Source organism: Rhyacophila brunnea, unplaced genomic scaffold (assembly GCF_057557595.1).
Source record: "Rhyacophila brunnea isolate RB1 unplaced genomic scaffold, BYU_Rbru_1.0 scaffold_4, whole genome shotgun sequence".
Taxonomy (NCBI): domain Eukaryota; kingdom Metazoa; phylum Arthropoda; class Insecta; order Trichoptera; family Rhyacophilidae; genus Rhyacophila; species Rhyacophila brunnea.
In genome coordinates, this window is record NW_028233068.1 from 53,275,674 (window position 1) to 53,292,618 (window position 16,945).

General features: G+C 32.6%; 1 protein-coding gene across 2 annotated transcripts in view; it reads right to left on the reverse strand.

Annotated features, from left to right (window-relative positions):
• Positions 1 to 16,945, reverse strand: part of Abcd1 (ATP binding cassette subfamily D) — a 143,605-nt gene that overhangs the window by 9,861 nt on the left and 116,799 nt on the right. Inside the window, exons 3-5 of one of the 2 annotated variants that reach the window (XM_085954525.1) lie at positions 4,528 to 4,569; positions 3,012 to 3,830; positions 2,023 to 2,121 (exon numbers count right to left, since the gene is read on the reverse strand). In XM_085954525.1, coding sequence (XP_085810651.1) covers positions 2,023 to 2,121; positions 3,012 to 3,685 — 773 coding nt within the window. In that variant the 5' untranslated portion in view covers positions 3,686 to 3,830; positions 4,528 to 4,569. Of the gene's footprint in view, positions 1 to 2,022; positions 2,122 to 3,011; positions 4,570 to 16,945 lie in introns of both variants that reach the window. The other variant, XM_085954524.1, reaches the window with a different exon arrangement.

A 16,945-nucleotide genomic window follows, 5' to 3' on the forward strand; every position in this document is an offset into this window, starting at 1 on the left:
GATTGCGTTGCATGAGCGACAACAGGGCTTTAGAGGCCACCACCCTATTGCGTTTATTGTCGACTGTGAGCAAGCGCGGCACCCATCTTGCAGAAATATTTTTGAAATTTTATGAAAAATATTTGCAATTTGTCATGTAAAATAGAAATGACGCTACCTTTTGAGATCCCTGTAACCTCAATTATCTCACTCAACTTTAATCTTCGGTCACTTAACACCATATCGTGGATTTTATTGATCATTTCTGGTGTAGTCACCTCTACAGGACGTCCTGAGCGTGGTTTATCCTTTGTTGATGTACGACCATGTTTAAATTCATTTAACCAGTTATAAATAGTTGCAAGTGAAGGAGCAGATATGCCGTGAACTAAATCCAACTCATTTTTTATTTCCTTTGCTGTTAACCCTTTTATATTAAAATGTTTAATAACAGCTCTAAACTCAATTTTCTCCATTTTTCCATTTTCCACAAGCAAATTTTTTTTTTAAATGTACGAGAAACACACAACAACCCGACCAATCTGATTGAAACTTCGCAGCATACTGAATCGGAAGTGCCGCTGCATGAAAACAAACCGCTTACAGTACTAGTCGCGCCACCTGTCGGCTTTTCTAAGGACTTATTGACCCACCCTCGTATTATGGAAGATTGTGATCCCCATGGAGAACGCATATCTCAAGTGCGTAGGGCGATCAATAAAGACATAGCATGTTATAAAATACTATACGAAGAAAAGAAAAAGAAGAGTGGCAAACAGTTAACTCTTGATAACTCGTTAAGGGAAACACCCGCAAACCCCACTTAAACATGTCTCTTAAACATCTTATATTTACTTGATAAATAAATATTTCAAAATACACACAATTAAATTTTTTTTTTACTTACCTCTACTTTCGAACATTCAACATTCGCACACCTTTTCAGGAACCAATTATGTGCGAAAGTCGAGGTCCTCCTGTAGTGTCAGTTAGCTAATTCTGCCAAAATGGATGTCACCTGACGGGTGACACAACTTATTATTTATTATCTCCAAGTTTACACATTTTTTAGTCATACTCACTTAAAAGTTGTCATTTTTATTATTGAATGTTCTGATGGTATAGCACATAAGCTCACGTGACCTGATGGTAATAATATGTTTCTAGCATCCAGGATAACCTACATAATCTCAAAAAAATTGATATTCTTAGCCATCAACGAGATATGGATGAAATACTAGAAATCGTCAGACATTTTTAACGATGGTGACCGTAGCACGGCATCTACGACTGTTGATTTTTGTATGTATGTTATTACTGCGCAGTAGCACCATGCATATGCAGAGCCTCCTTTTAGGGGAATTATATCCAAATAGTATCGCTGGACTATGTGTGGTTATTGACAGTTACTCGCCAGAGTTTGAACTATAGATAATATGTATTTTAAATTTATTGCAACATGTGATGGCGATTTCATAACATAAAAAGACAGCTGAACAGGGTGCATTGTGTTTTTTACGATTTTCGTGATTATTAATCTAAATAGTGGTTCACCATCGATTCGTAATAAAATCAAGAATCTGGGACTAATTTCATCATTAACCTTACCAAACTATTTTTCAACTTTACTTCCATATATTTAAGTTCAGTATACAGGTAACCCTCATTCATCGCTACTCCAACGAGTGTGAATATGTTCGTCATACATTCACATACCAGGAATCATCTTGGACATACAATCAGGTTATTTGACTGTTATCGACAAATTTTACAGATTCTTTTTTATGACACGAAACAAAATGAATGTTATTTTTTCAGTTTATTGCAAAGTTATATTAGATACCTATTTTTATTTTATGTATGACAAAGTATTTTTTTTTTATATTAAATTACTTTATATTTCAAATCCCCATTGATTGTGAAATTTCGCGTATCGCAACCAAGTCTATATCCCCGCGATAAATTCCCCTAATTTATCTTCACTATAATAACTATAAGGCTTCACGCCTGTATGAAGATTTCTTTAACATCTTTGGAACTCACCTATGGTCAGCGTTTTCTATTCTGCTGTCTAAATTGGACACCCTGTAGTAAGTTTGGTTTTTGAAGTACATTTTGTAAGCGTGGTCCACAAGTCGTGATCTGCAAAAGATTTTTTGTTATGAAAATTCCATCAAATAATACAGTTTGGTTTCTTAATAGGTTTTCAGTTTATAAGAAATGGATGTTAGCCACTTGCACGGCCTATTAGGTCCATTCTCTGGATCCAAAAAAGGTGGTTTTTTACCAAGAGAGTATTTAAGGGGGGGAGGCATGCCAGCAGAGGCACCTAGCGGAAAAATACGAAGCTTGCAATTTGAGACATTTTTTTGATAATTTACAATTTCAACAGTATTAATTAATAAATATGTATCTGAAAACATTAAAAAGATTTGTTTTTTAAGTCAAAGATAAACTTACAATCGTAAAAAATGTGAATTTGTTGCAGGGTCCCGTCCCATCTTATTATTATATTATATTTTATTAAAAATTGAAAACTTAATAAAATAAATTTTAATAATAAATATGACCATAAAATATAATGTAATAATAAGATGGGACCCTGCAACAAATTCACATTTTATTACACTTTGTTACAATATTGTAAGTTTATCTTTGACTTAAAAAAAACTTATTAATGTTTTCAGATACATATTTATTAATTAATACAGTTGAGATTGTAAATTATCAAGAAAATGTCTCAAATTGCAAGCTTCGTATTTTTCCGCTAGGTGCCTTTGTTGGTATAAGGATCCCCCTTAATGGAAAATAGTATCAATATTATTCAAATAAAATCACTATGTATACATAATTACCATGATTAAATTATTTTTTTAATTAAAAAAAATATATTTATGTGAAAAACACAACCAAATAATTAATTTAATGCTTATTAAAAAAATATTATTTACATAACCAGACTCGATCTTATGGAAAGTTTTGAGGTGGAATTGATTATTTTTTAATTAAGCTAAATTAAATTTGGTGTTTACCTGAAAGCTAGCGCCAATTTGTTCTCCAAATATCTAATCATCGAATTGATAAACGTCGCCGGGATGGCGATTCCGAACCATTTCATTAGCATTAACAAAAAGTTATTGAGATCTTTTTTAACTATATATTTCACAATGGAGCCCTCCATGGAGGCGACGAAGATCGACAGAAAAGTTCTAGTAAACAAACACAACGTGTGCACGGCGAGGAGACCCGTCTCCCTGCAGTACAATCTAGGCACCATAATTTTTACTAATATAATAATCTGCCGAATAAACTGTTTATTGAGTCCGGGGACTCGCGCCCCCAACTTTCTGAGGATCTTAGGACTCAAGTCTTCGTCGGAATCGGACGGATTCTGATGGTTCTCGCACTCCGCATTGCTGCGGCACGTTTCACATTTTTCATTTTCACTTTTCGCGTCACAAGTCGTCGGAGTTTTGCACTTTTCCGATAGGATTTTCTCATAATTGTTGTTTATGCGGCGGGTCCCGTTCGAGCGTTTCGTTTTGGCGGCCCGCGCTCGCGTCGTCCGGTGCGACATCAGCCGGTAACCGACCAATCCGACGGCGGCCGCTCCGACTGCGCAGCCGCACACCGTCGGCGACGACAGCGACAGCGCGGAGCACGCTCTGGTGACGTCATCGCGAACCTTCGACAGTATGGCGGGCATTTTGAATCAGAATGGAACGTACGTTGCGTCTTTATCGTTCCAAATAATTTCCTTGACTCATTTACGCTGACACAAAGGAATAACGACTGCGTCAAATCTCACTATCAAAAAACTCATTTATCAGCTCATTATGAAACTGTTTAACCTTAAACATTCAAACGTAAATAATAAACACAAATATTTTTCAATAAATCACACAGTTGACATTAAATTATTATCAATCTGATTTGCGTATCAGTATCACAAAAATTAAATATCCTACTAATGGAATTAACACTCAAACATTATGGCGCAGATAAAACGTGTTTATATTTTATAATACGACTATGCGATATTAAAAAAAGCGTATGAAATTATTTATTCTATAATATTCGTACCGACTGATATCACTTAATTTGTCAACACCGTCCCGTACGAAATTCACTGAATAAATGATTGATTTTCCAGTCCACACATATGATACTGAAAAATTGATTCAGCGCGTTTACGAGAAGTTATTGATTAGTCACCGAATTGATCATTGCGTGTCGTGTTACAGTGTCGATTGGCTATAATTTAATATTTTTTTCTAAAAACACGATACTTATCTGCTGGCCTTTTATTAGTGTAATCAACAGAAAATTGAATAGAAACCAACTATTATTATGGTCATCAAATTAGATGTAATAAAAACTACTGTCGCGGACAGTTTTTTTTTTTTTTTTTCTTTAAATATTTTCTTCAATTATACACCAAATTTGTACATTATTATTTATTATCCATGAGAATGGTCGCGTATTCGTTTCGAATTATTGTTAAATCTAAATATTATTATAAAAAATCGTTTCGAATCTCTTTTCTACATTTTATGGCGAGCTTCTTTCTTTAATCCTGACGACGGCCTCCTGAAACAAAACGAAAAAATCATAATTAGTTTTACTATTTTACGTACATATTATAAAATGCACAGACAATCAGATTTATTATAATATTATGCAAGGTTCGATAGTTTGGACATGAAACAAGCATGAGTGCGTGCGTACCGAGCGAGACACGACGATAAAGCAGACGCCACCTAAACACTGTCGGCGATGGCGTCCATGGATACCGTACCCGTGTCACTTTCTATCTACAACCTCAACCCAAACAAACATATTATTTTGACGTAGCCGCTCGACAATGGATACGCATGTATTAAGAGACATATTATTTAGATGTTCGATTAATTTAAAACAAATTTTAGGAAAGAAGTAAAATTTGTACAATTTCCAACATGTATTTTATTGCCGCTTACTTGTTAGTTTAGTCCACTTTTATCATCGAAAGCATAATGATTTGATGACTGAGTCTATGGCACATACCTATAAGATAAAATATGCAAAGCAATCATTATATTTCGATATTATCGAAATCTTATATTATATGTTGATTGTGAATTGAAACATCCAAAATATAGGGCCACATCGAAAGAAGAAGTATCAAAATAGTGGGTCTATTCTATACACAAGGCGGCTATCGATGGTAATTTATCATATTTATGTATTGAGCTATTATAATTGTTACAATAAATTATCCATCTTAACTGTCAAATCATTGAAAGAAAGTATCGATAGTTTTTGGATTAATATATCACTATTTGTATAGTATATTCAACACAATATACCTACAAAACAACTGAATTCAAAATATCCATAAGTGTAGCTCATTGACAGGAAAGGGAGTTGACAATAATGATTTCATAAATAATTTATAGTCGTAAGAATTTCTGTCCAGTGTCCAATTGTACCGCCGCCCAATTGTACCAGCGTCCTATCGTCCCGGCGGCCAATTAGCGGGGGCCAATCGGCCGTGGCCAGTTCGCGGCGTCAAATCGTCCTAGACCCCTGCGGGCCAAATAAATATATATAAATAATGCCAAATACATTATAGAAGAGACATATCAATTTATCAGGTTCACGTTTCGAAGTAAATATATATAAAATTATACAAAAAAACCAATAGAATCTGCAATTACAATAATTAATAATATCTACTATCCGCTGGAAAAACTAGTGGACTTTCAAACAGGAAAACAGATGCTGACAAGAAAAACCATTCAGTGGGTCTATTCTATACTTATCGACCGCTAAAGTGATAAAGTGATAAATATTATCAAACTTAGGGTAGGTTTGTATCAAAATATTAGCACTTATTGTAACAATTACACGAAGCTGGTTTTTATTGTTGCAATAAGTGCTATATTTTAACAGCACCTATCTTGCTGCTGTTAAAATATCGCACTTATTGCAACAATAAAAACCAGCTTCGTGTAATTGTTACAATAAGTGCTAATATTTTGATACAAACCTACTCTAAGTTTGATACTATTTATTACTTTAGTGTTCGATAAGTATAGAATAGACCCACAGGTACTGCGTGTGCTTGAAGACAAATGGATGCAAGATCAACTCAACGAAATATTAATAATTTATTCAATTATTAACCAACTATGTTGTGAATAATTAATTATCTAGCAATTAGACTTCTAGTTAAGTATACCCATATGCTGTGTGCATAATCGTAATACATAATATTTACAAGGCCAGTTATTATATTTTTAGTTTTGCGGTTATGAACGATGGGAAAAGGGCGTTCACTTCAAAATCATGAAAATGTTATGTAATATAAAATAAATATTATGGTGGCATTGCTGTTTGATTTAATAAAACACATTTTTGTAGTACTTATTCCACTTACTTAAACACACTTAAGACTTTAGATGGACATTTTCAACTGAGTTGACTGAGGCGGGCGAAACCGGTCCAAATTTATTTATTAAAGTGGATTAAGTACTACAAAAAAATGCGTTTTATTAAATCAAACAACAATACAATGCAGTTCCACCATGAATTGACATTTAACAAAATAAAAAAAATTATGGTGGCAATTCAATCCAGATTAAAAATACTATTTTAAATATTTAAATGGATTCTCAAACATATTATGATTAACTTATCAATAGGTTGTTCATGCGCGATTGCGACTTATTGCTTATTGTTTGTGGATTTAGTGTCTTCTTATAATACTATGTTTATCTAAATCAAATGAAATTCATTTATTTTATATATAATGAACATAACAAATTACAAATTCAAAGCGTTCACGACATGGCATAAAATAAATATTAACAAATTTTAAAATAAAAATACAGAGAGATGTGACTTAATAATACAATAAGTAATAAAATAAGAAAATAAATAAAATAAAGCAACAAAAATAAAAGTAAATGGAAGCACACAGAGTGAACTATTGATAGACCCTATCTTAAAAACTTATAAAACAACGTCCACATATATTCACCCTCACGTAAGTAGAATATATCAATATCCGAAGCAATTTCATTAAACATGGTTATTGCCCTCCCAATTGGCATCACTAATGGCAGGTTAGTCCTGCGCTCTACGAGATGGCATTACTAGTCTCTATTATATAAGCTGCGTTCACGTCACGTCGTTCGCGGACGGAGAGGATTGTGCCATCGCGTTCGATTGTTGCAAGTTTTCAATGGGATGGAACGAGAGGGAATGCAGTGCTGAATGCTGAAGCGAGGGGGAAACCGCACGCCATCTTATAGAACACAGATTCTAACTGATTTTTTACAACGTTTCTCTTAACTCGTATTCTATTTGTCCAGTACAAATCTTGCAATCGATTTTTAACTAACTTGCCGACTAGCTATACATTTGAAACTTTTAGAATATATCAGAACACGATGCCAATGCATTTTTTTTAAATAATTTTAGCCATATTTAAGTAGAATTGAATTCATTTTCAGTTTATTCTGTTTTGTATGAAAAGTTATTTCGATACCATTATTGGTTGCTAGGGGGTCCTAGCAACTAACTTATTAAATAATATATACGTGCGTTACTATGGAAATCAATATGAAATGACATTTCATTATTCAGTATTACTATCAAGTACCTACATTTTTTTTTTGATCGGTTAAGCTAGTCAAGTCAAGTTTATATGATTCAACAGAAAATTTAAAAACGTTGTATATAAAAAGTTCTTTTTATCTTGTAATTATTTATACTAGACTTGCTTTATTTTAGAACTGAACGCCCGCCCCAATATTAATATTATAGCAAATGATTGCCTAATTTTGTTCAATAATCCTGTATACAGGTGTGAAATATATAGAGATATCGAGTAAAAATGTACATATTTAAAAGGATTTCTAAACTATTCTTAGTTGAAATAAAAAACTGATATTAAAATTTCAAACTGACATACCAACTTACTTAATTTTTTTACCAATTTCGGTTGTATCGTAGAGACAAAATAGACAGCTCATAATAGGAGTAAATATTTATTTGAATAAAAACATGTCTTATTATTACCCTTACAACGATTAAAAAAGAGGTTCTCAAATTTGAAAGCATACACCTAACTATTATGATGAAGATATTATACAGTTTTGTTTTCACTATTACTCCGAATTAGACCGATGATAAACGTTGATATTTCATTTTATTACTCTTATTATTGGTGAGATCGAGCCATCTTGCTATAACATTTCGGCGCCCTGGGCGGATTAATCACACTTCTACGTAGGAAAAGTAGTTCACATGGATATTCGAAGTCCTCCAGCACACGAACGATTTTTAATAAGCAAAACTGAATGACAATTACATCGGATGGTCCAGAGGGTAATTAACAAAATAGAAGTAGTACACAGTAGAATGTGACATACCTACATAGACAAACTAATACCATCCCTACAATTTTTAGTCTTAAATAATTGGATACTAAATTAAATAAAATTAAATGGATACTTTATTATTTATACTTTACTATCAAACGGATACATGCAAAGAGAATCTATAAAAAATGATATACATAATATAAACAGACATTAAACGATAGCACTGCAGGTTAAAAAAAATCATCTCAACGGAATCTACTCATTGTACTTATTTATAATAATTATTTATTTATTTATTTGAAAAAGACACGTTGAGTACATAACAAATTATTAATTCAGGACGTTCACAACATGACATTTAGAATAAAAATTACAAGTAATCAGTTAGGAAAATCAGAAAAAACAAAGTGGAGGAAAAAATGAAAGCAAAAATAGTTTTATACAAAAGAAATAAAATTTAAGAAAACAACAATGATTCAAAAAGTACAAATTAAACAATAAAATAGAATTTAAAAAACAGAATATATAATGGATCGCCAAAAATATCTACATCTCTAGGGAGTGCATTGACCAACCGCACAGCCCTCGCTATTGGTGCCTGGTGAGCCTGACATGAGGAAACAGCTTTCACCCAAAATAGGTCATGGCTGCGACCACGCATGTAATTGACTGGTGTGTAAAAATTTAAATTTTCTAGAATATCGGGATTGAAAATGATACCACGTGAGAGCAGGGAAAAATGCTTTAAGAGGACGTTCTACAGAATTGGCCTTGAGAATTGAAAATATGATTTTTTAACATGTGGTCCATAATATCTGGTCTACTAGTTAATATAAAAAGGTCGTGTCAAAGATGTTTGTGTTAATAAATTTGCTCTGTGACTGATCCGACTCATATTTCACATTTATTTCATCAGGGCTGTCGAAGACATAAATCATAATATATATTTATAATTTTAAATTTTTATTTATAATATATATTATTTAAGTTTTGTGCATCTAATGCCGGGTCCACACTGGCAACAAGTTAATTTGCTGGCAACCTCGTTAGATTTTACGATAATTATTGTAAAATTTCTTAAGCAATTATGGTAAGTATCGTAAAATTTAATGAGGTTGCCAGCAACTTGTTGCCAGCGTGGAAATGGCTTAATATCCACTGTGGTTCACGTAGTGGCATGGACCTGGGGTTAGCTAATTCAGGAAGTCAACACCCATGATAGAATTTTTTTCCAGTTTTGGTTGCATTATATTCCAAAACTCTTCTGTAAAAATCGTTTCCGAGTTTATAAATGGAAATTTCTCGGTGTACATAGTAAACAAACCTACGAATAAAAAAAGACAAAAAGGAACATACTGATTCATCGCAGTAAAATCTGGTAATCAAATTCGCCATTTTGAAAAGCGACGATTTTGCGTAAACAAATATTACGTGGTCTGTACGTGTGCGGCAAACTTCGAATGTGTTTGTAATTTTGTGCAAAGTGCGAATGTAATGTTTTCAAATAATTGATATGGATTAATTATACCATCGTATTATTTTCTCGAAATCATAAACATACTATAATAGTATTTGAGTATCAATCTATGTTCAATTTGAATTGGGTTATAATAATAATATACCCGTATATATATCAATAGTATGTTTGCTACAAAATCCACCCAAGTTATCAGTACGTACTTGCACAGGTTTGATTAAAAACCATGATGAAATTAACATTTAAAAAATATGAATGCTTAATATTATTTTGACAGCCCTGTTTTCTGATCGGCTTCATCTCGCAGGTGTTCATAAAATAATAATAATTCTCCGCGCGGCAGAAATTATCAGTAATAATAATAATATTTCTTGAAATAAAATCTCCGATGATTAGTGATTTTTGCGAAAAGATCGATTTAAATTGACGTAGTTACGACGCCGAGGTCCTTTTTATACTGAATTATATTTGAACGGCGGGCTCTTCAGCGGGCCCTTAAGAGCAGAAGTGACCTACGAGCTTCAAGAGAATGAAAGGCGAGCATGCCTTGAAGAAAGTTAGTCGGAAAATACTCGTTTGAGAAGGTGTCTTCCTTTATGTGCTGCCCCTTTAGAATTTCCTGCTTCTAAGCAATGCATGATCTGCCTATTCTCACGGGACATCACCGCTAGTAGGATAAATACTAATTATACCTACAATAAGTTTGACAACCCTAATAAATTTAAAGTGTAAGTACTACTATTATTATTCCCTGCATTTCGGATATTTTACAACGTTTTTATTAGGTCGTATTCTTATTTGTCCGGTGGTTGTTTATCCAGTAAAAATCTTGCAATCGGTTTTTAACTAACTTCCCGACTAGCTAGACATTTGAAACTTTTAGAATATATCAGAACACGATGCCAATGCATTCTTTTAATACTTTTAGCCATCTTTAAGTAGAATTGAATTCATTTTCAGTTAATTCTGTTTTGTATGAAAAGTTATTTCGGAAGAAATCCGTAATCCAATCCACTATTATTGGTTGCTAGGGGACTGGGGTCCTAGCAACTAAATTATTAATATATACCTGCGTTACTATGGAAATCAATATGAAATGTCAAAATGACATTTCAGTATTATTTCGACCGTTTAAGCTAGTCAAGTGAAGTTCATACCTATGATTCAACTGAAAATTTAAAAACGTATATAAAAAGTTCTTTTTATCTTGTAATTATTTTTCGTAAGCTTTTATGATGTCTCGCGGTTGGGAATAAGCGAATTACAACGATTCAGAGTGTTATTGAACTTTGTGGATTATTAAGTGGCTTTCAAAGACACATCCAAAGCTGGAGGGAAGCGGTTTTTTTATTTGTTTATTTAGATGAAGCGAACATTACAAATTATAAGTTCAAGACGTTCACCACGTGAGACAGAGGGGGCGAAAAATTATTGACAATATTTAAACACTGAACAGCGCAATAAAAAAAATAAACACAAGGCGACAGGAAGTATAGTATTACGCCGAGTGAGCTGAGTAGAGCATATTTTAAGAATTTATAAAGCAACGTCACCTAAAGTCACAATCACGCAAGTGGAATATATCAATTGTCCAAAATATTATATCGATATTTGGACAGACCTGGACGAAGGCTGATTGATACTGAATGAGTCCTAGAACCACATAAGGTTGTACCGTCAGGTCGAAGAAGGCTTAAGTAGGTAGGTAGTTGGGTAGATAAGATATATTTTGTGTTGTTGTATACGTAGATAACCGAAACATTTCGAAAAGTTGCAGTACGATATTGAACTTTGTACTCGTGAGATTCCAAAAAACGAAAAACAACTTTATAAAAATTATACACATTTATTAAAATCCACGTTCACAGCAGTTAGGCGTTGAAATTTTTCTTCTTATTATTTAAATTATAACTAATATAATATACCAGTAGCGTGCGGTCAATAAATGCTGTGGATGTAAAGCATGCCCAGAAATACCCGATAATATAGTATGCAATCGGGTGGTATATTTTATTAAACTAAATATATTTTTTATATGGATAAGTATTATGTGTTGCGTTGTGTAATTGTTTGTGAAAAACGTTAATGTTGGCAAATGATGTAACTGAATATAGTTTTATTTAACAAATGGGACCCATAAAGCTTAGAATTTATGATAATATTATATAGTACATAATGTGGTTTTCCAACAGCATGGCAACGAGAAAATCTCACCGCACACCACTGTTAGATACACTGCATTTATTTTAATTTGCATAATGCCTTATAACTTATAACAACATTATTGCCTTTTTTTTGATCGGCGACAGGTTAGTTTTGTTTTCATTCGTGGAATAAATGAATAAAATAACAGACTCAGACTATGGAATCAATTGGAAGGAAAAAGCTTTTCATTCTTTTCTGAATTACTCAACTAGTTAATCAGTTAACGATTAGTATATAATGTAGATCACGTGGTAAAACTGAAACCAGTTATAATAATAATTTTATCTCAGAATGATTAGTCTCATATCAACCGTGTAAGTATTTTCTTCACAAGAAACGATTTGCATACAATTATAAATATTACATTTTCTAATAATAGAAATAATTAACGTGAATCGAATAACTTAAATATTGCTGTAATGTCAGGTCACATACTTCGCTCAGTCAGCTACCCAAGTTCAACAATATTGATTTGATAGCTTATATCAAGAACGCGCAATTTGATTTTAATATTTTCAAGGTTTTCCAGCATTCAGACTTTAAAAATTTCAATTCGTCTCGAAGTCATATTGAACACATCATTTTTCATAATGATTAATGGCTTTATTTCGGTGGTTTCCACCTTTAAAACCAATTTAAAATATTGGTCCAATATATTATTGGATTTCGTTGTACACTTAAGTAGTGTTTCTCAACGAGGTGCCCTGAAGGTTATTCAAGGAGGCCATGGAATATTTCAGTATTTGAGAAAATCGAATATTCATAAAATCATAATCGATCCAACACCCACGGTGGCCGCGCGGCTTAAGCGTTGGACTATAACGCCGTGGGTCCCAGGTTCGAATCCTCGGTCTGGCAAGTACATATATTGTTTTTCAATTTGTGTGTGAGTCAGGGTATGGACCTAATATGATGAGCAAGTGGCTGCCATCCATTTCTCGTAAAAAAAAACAAAATCTGTTAATACAAACCTCTATTCTGTGGAGGCCCATTTATGATCCTATTAAGATCGGACATAGTCGGAAAACATTGGATTTCGTTGTACACTGGAGTAGTGCTTCTCAAACGAGGTGCCCTGAAGGTTATTCAAGGAGGCCATGGAATATTTCAGTATTTGAAAAAATCGAATATTCATAAAATCATCATCGATCTACTGGTGGATGAAGACCCCCCTAACTCCTTTCACTCTACTCGGTCCATAGTACTTCCCTGCCACGTACATCCACCGAACTTTATAAGTTCGCCTATCCATCGAGTTTTAGGGTGTCCTTGACGACCACAGGGCGCCCTAAAATCCTCTGAAGTTATGAAATACATAATACTACAAATTATTATTTTGAAGAAAAAAACTCACAATTATTAATAAGGAATTCAGACATTGTACAGCATTTTATTGTACAAAATGTAATCACATCTCCCTAATTAAATTGTTCTTATTGCAAGCTGTAGGCAATTTGATGTATATTTTTAAAAGGTTGGCTTCCAGTACAAATTTTTTCTTGTTTATCCAAGATTTTTAACTAACTTCCCGACTAGCTAGACATTTGAAACCTTTAGAATATATCAGAACACGACGACAATGCATTCTTTTAATACTTTTGGCCATCTTCAAGCAGAATTGAATTCATTTTCAGTTAATTCTGTTTTGTATGTTTCGGAAAAAATTCGTTAAAAGTAATATTTACTACTCACTATTATTGGTTGCTAAGAGGGTCCTAGCAACTAAATTATTAATATATACGTGCGTTACTATGGAAATCAATATGAAATGTCAAAATGACATTTCAGTATTCTATAATATTTATTCAGTATTTCTAACAAGTACAAAAAAAGTATTTATTAATACAAAGAATTGTCAAGTTTATATGATTCAACAAAAATTTTAAAAACGTGGTATATAAAAAGTTCTTTTTATCTTGAAATTATTTGTTTCTTATCTTCTATAAAATGAGTGGATAGTATGCAAGTGACAGTATTTGGGACATTCGTTTGTTTCTTTTTATTAAATCTTGTATAAATGACTATCTATCAAAATAACGTGTTTTGAATTTGGAATGGTTACATAATAATAATATAAAGAATCAATAATGTAACTATCGGAAAATGTTACACGTTTGCCGTGGTTACCCCAAACGTTACTGAAAATTTAATCTGTTCCTCTGTGAAAATGTTTCCATAATAACTGTTAATCAAAAAATAATAACTACCCGAATTATTTAGTTAGACGGTATTTCTGAGGACCACGCAGACTACATGCATGATTTAATGATAATAATTGATTGTAGGTACATATACGCAGCAAAATAGGTTTTGTATATTTTGCGTTAATGATGTTAAGAGGTGAATCAACGAGGCCATGTGTAGCATTAAGAGTAATTTAAACCACTCATATAACACGTTACATTAAATTTTAAAGGCAGAAAAATAATTAAATTATTACAAAGTCTTTTAGAATTATTTGATATTGTATCAAGAAACAACAGCAACCAGTTTATCATTTTTTTTTTCAGTTTTGTATCTGTCTGTGATTTTCAAATAGTTGCCAGGGTTTTCACTCTTTGCATGATACATAAGCACAAAATATAGTATTTTTATCAGAGCGTTGGAGCGCAGCTCGGAGCAGGAGCACGGAGTAGTGGAGCAATAGGGTTTTACCTGGAGCAGGAGCGGAGCCGGAGCACCGACAATTTGTAGTGCTCCACTGCTCAGGATGTTTTTTTTATTATATTCAATTTTCGTCCTAAAATCCAATGAAAATATTATATTTGACGCGAGAACGAATTCAAGCGGCATGCCAAGTCGTATCCAGTATGCCCACTACACTAGCAAGTGTCGAGAGGATATTTTCAGCAAGAGGCAGATAATGAAAGACGATTTGCTGTCGAAATTTTGTTTAATAGAAATAATAATGAAAATGTCGAATAATAAACCTTGTTTTAAAACATTTGTATATTACAATACCTATTAAAACTTTTTCCCGGAGCGGAACAGACCCTAGAGCGGAGCCGGAGCCAGTATTAGGTCCCGGACCGGAGAAACTTAAAAAGGGTCCGCTCCAACCCTCTGATTTTTAACTAAAACTCCATTATACTGGTTTTGAAAGAAAAAATGTTAATTCTACTTTAACTGAGGCATTGACATTTACAGCTGTTTCGGACTATAAACCCATCTTGTGAATAACTCAGAGCACGATGTAGAACCATCAGGATTAATTTGGCAATAAACATCATCCAGAGTTGCTAATTATTTAGCTCGACGTATACGTGTCTTCACCGTGTTTTAAATGGTTTCGTTGCACCACTGCCTTTTTTCCATTGATTTACTACCTGCTACACGACGTATTATTATGTAGTGATACTGTAGGCGACGCAATCTAAGTTGCCGAAATTGACATCTTAAAGATAGGCGCGTATCAGAGACTTATGCTCCTAGGTATGGTTCTGCATCGCGTAATAACTTAGAACATACATAATATTTTGAAAACACTTTTTGAAAAATATACGTGCCTTATCGAATTGCGACAAATTTAACTAATGTTTTAACTGCCAATAAGTAACGCAATTTAGAAAGCTCTTGAGAGAGTATTGTATAAGCATTTTGGACAGTTTTCAAGATTTTTTTTTCATATGAAGTTCCAAATTATGTACGTACAACAAATAATGTAAATTTCTTAAATCGTGTCATTAAATAAAAAATAATATTATTATATTAGAATATATTATAATAGCGTCATGTTATGATTTCTTATCCAGAGACAGCTGACTTCGAACTTCGAACTTTACTGTATTGATAATTTTTGTACAACATAATATTATAAATTATAAGCATATGGATCTAATGTGGAGTTATCTTATAAAAATCACAGAATTTCCATTCATATTAGAGAGTTTTGATAATTAGTTATTTATAGTTGTACAAAACACACTACCTACTATTGTAAAAAACAGATAAAACTACGTTAACCTTGTCTGTTTGTGTTATCACTATCACAAAGTAAAATTCCAGAGGTTTATCTTATATCAGAAACGGATACGAAATTTAAGTGTACTAAGTGTAATCAAAAATATAGATTAATAATTACAATAATGTATGTCTATGAAAATCTTTAATTTCGCAAGAGGATAAGATAATTAATTCTGATGGATGATCTTCAATTAATTGTAAAGATAATAATACGTCCTCAGTTGGCAACCCTGTTAATAATCTAAATGAACTTTGTTCCGCACAATCTGTTATCTAAATATTATGTATTATGAATTCTTTTACATATCATTGTAATGATGATAATTATTATTACCAAAGACAATGCAGAGTTAATGACAAAACGAACTGAATAATATGTAATTAACTATATGTAATATAAAATATTATAAAGCACGCGATGAGTGTATCAGTGACGAACGAATCACAACTTTTAATCAATTGGTAACAAAATAATCAGAGCCATGATATGATTTTATAATTACAATGTATCAAGTGTATATCTGATTAAGTACAAACTAGAGGTGAGTTGGAAATACTGTCACCAGTTTGTGTACTGAAGTATCGGATGAAACTACCCATACTCAGTACGTGTGGCCCAATAAACTTGTTGGTGATAATAAACAATAAACGAGTCGCGCTGGCTAGTTCGTAGAATTTCAATACTATTGGCATTAAATATTTTAATTTATTAGTCTATGCATGCGAATGACATCATCTTATGTATGAACAAATAGGTCATAATTTTTTTGTAGCAGCACATTATTCCCTCGGAAATGTGATGAGGTGACTGAGGTGACGCAGTTTACAATAAAAAAATCATTGTTATTTATTTTATGTTACAATAATATTTATAATTATAACATAACATAAAAACAACTCATAAATTTAAAATGTGTTTAAAATTATATAATAAATGGGACATTTCGAA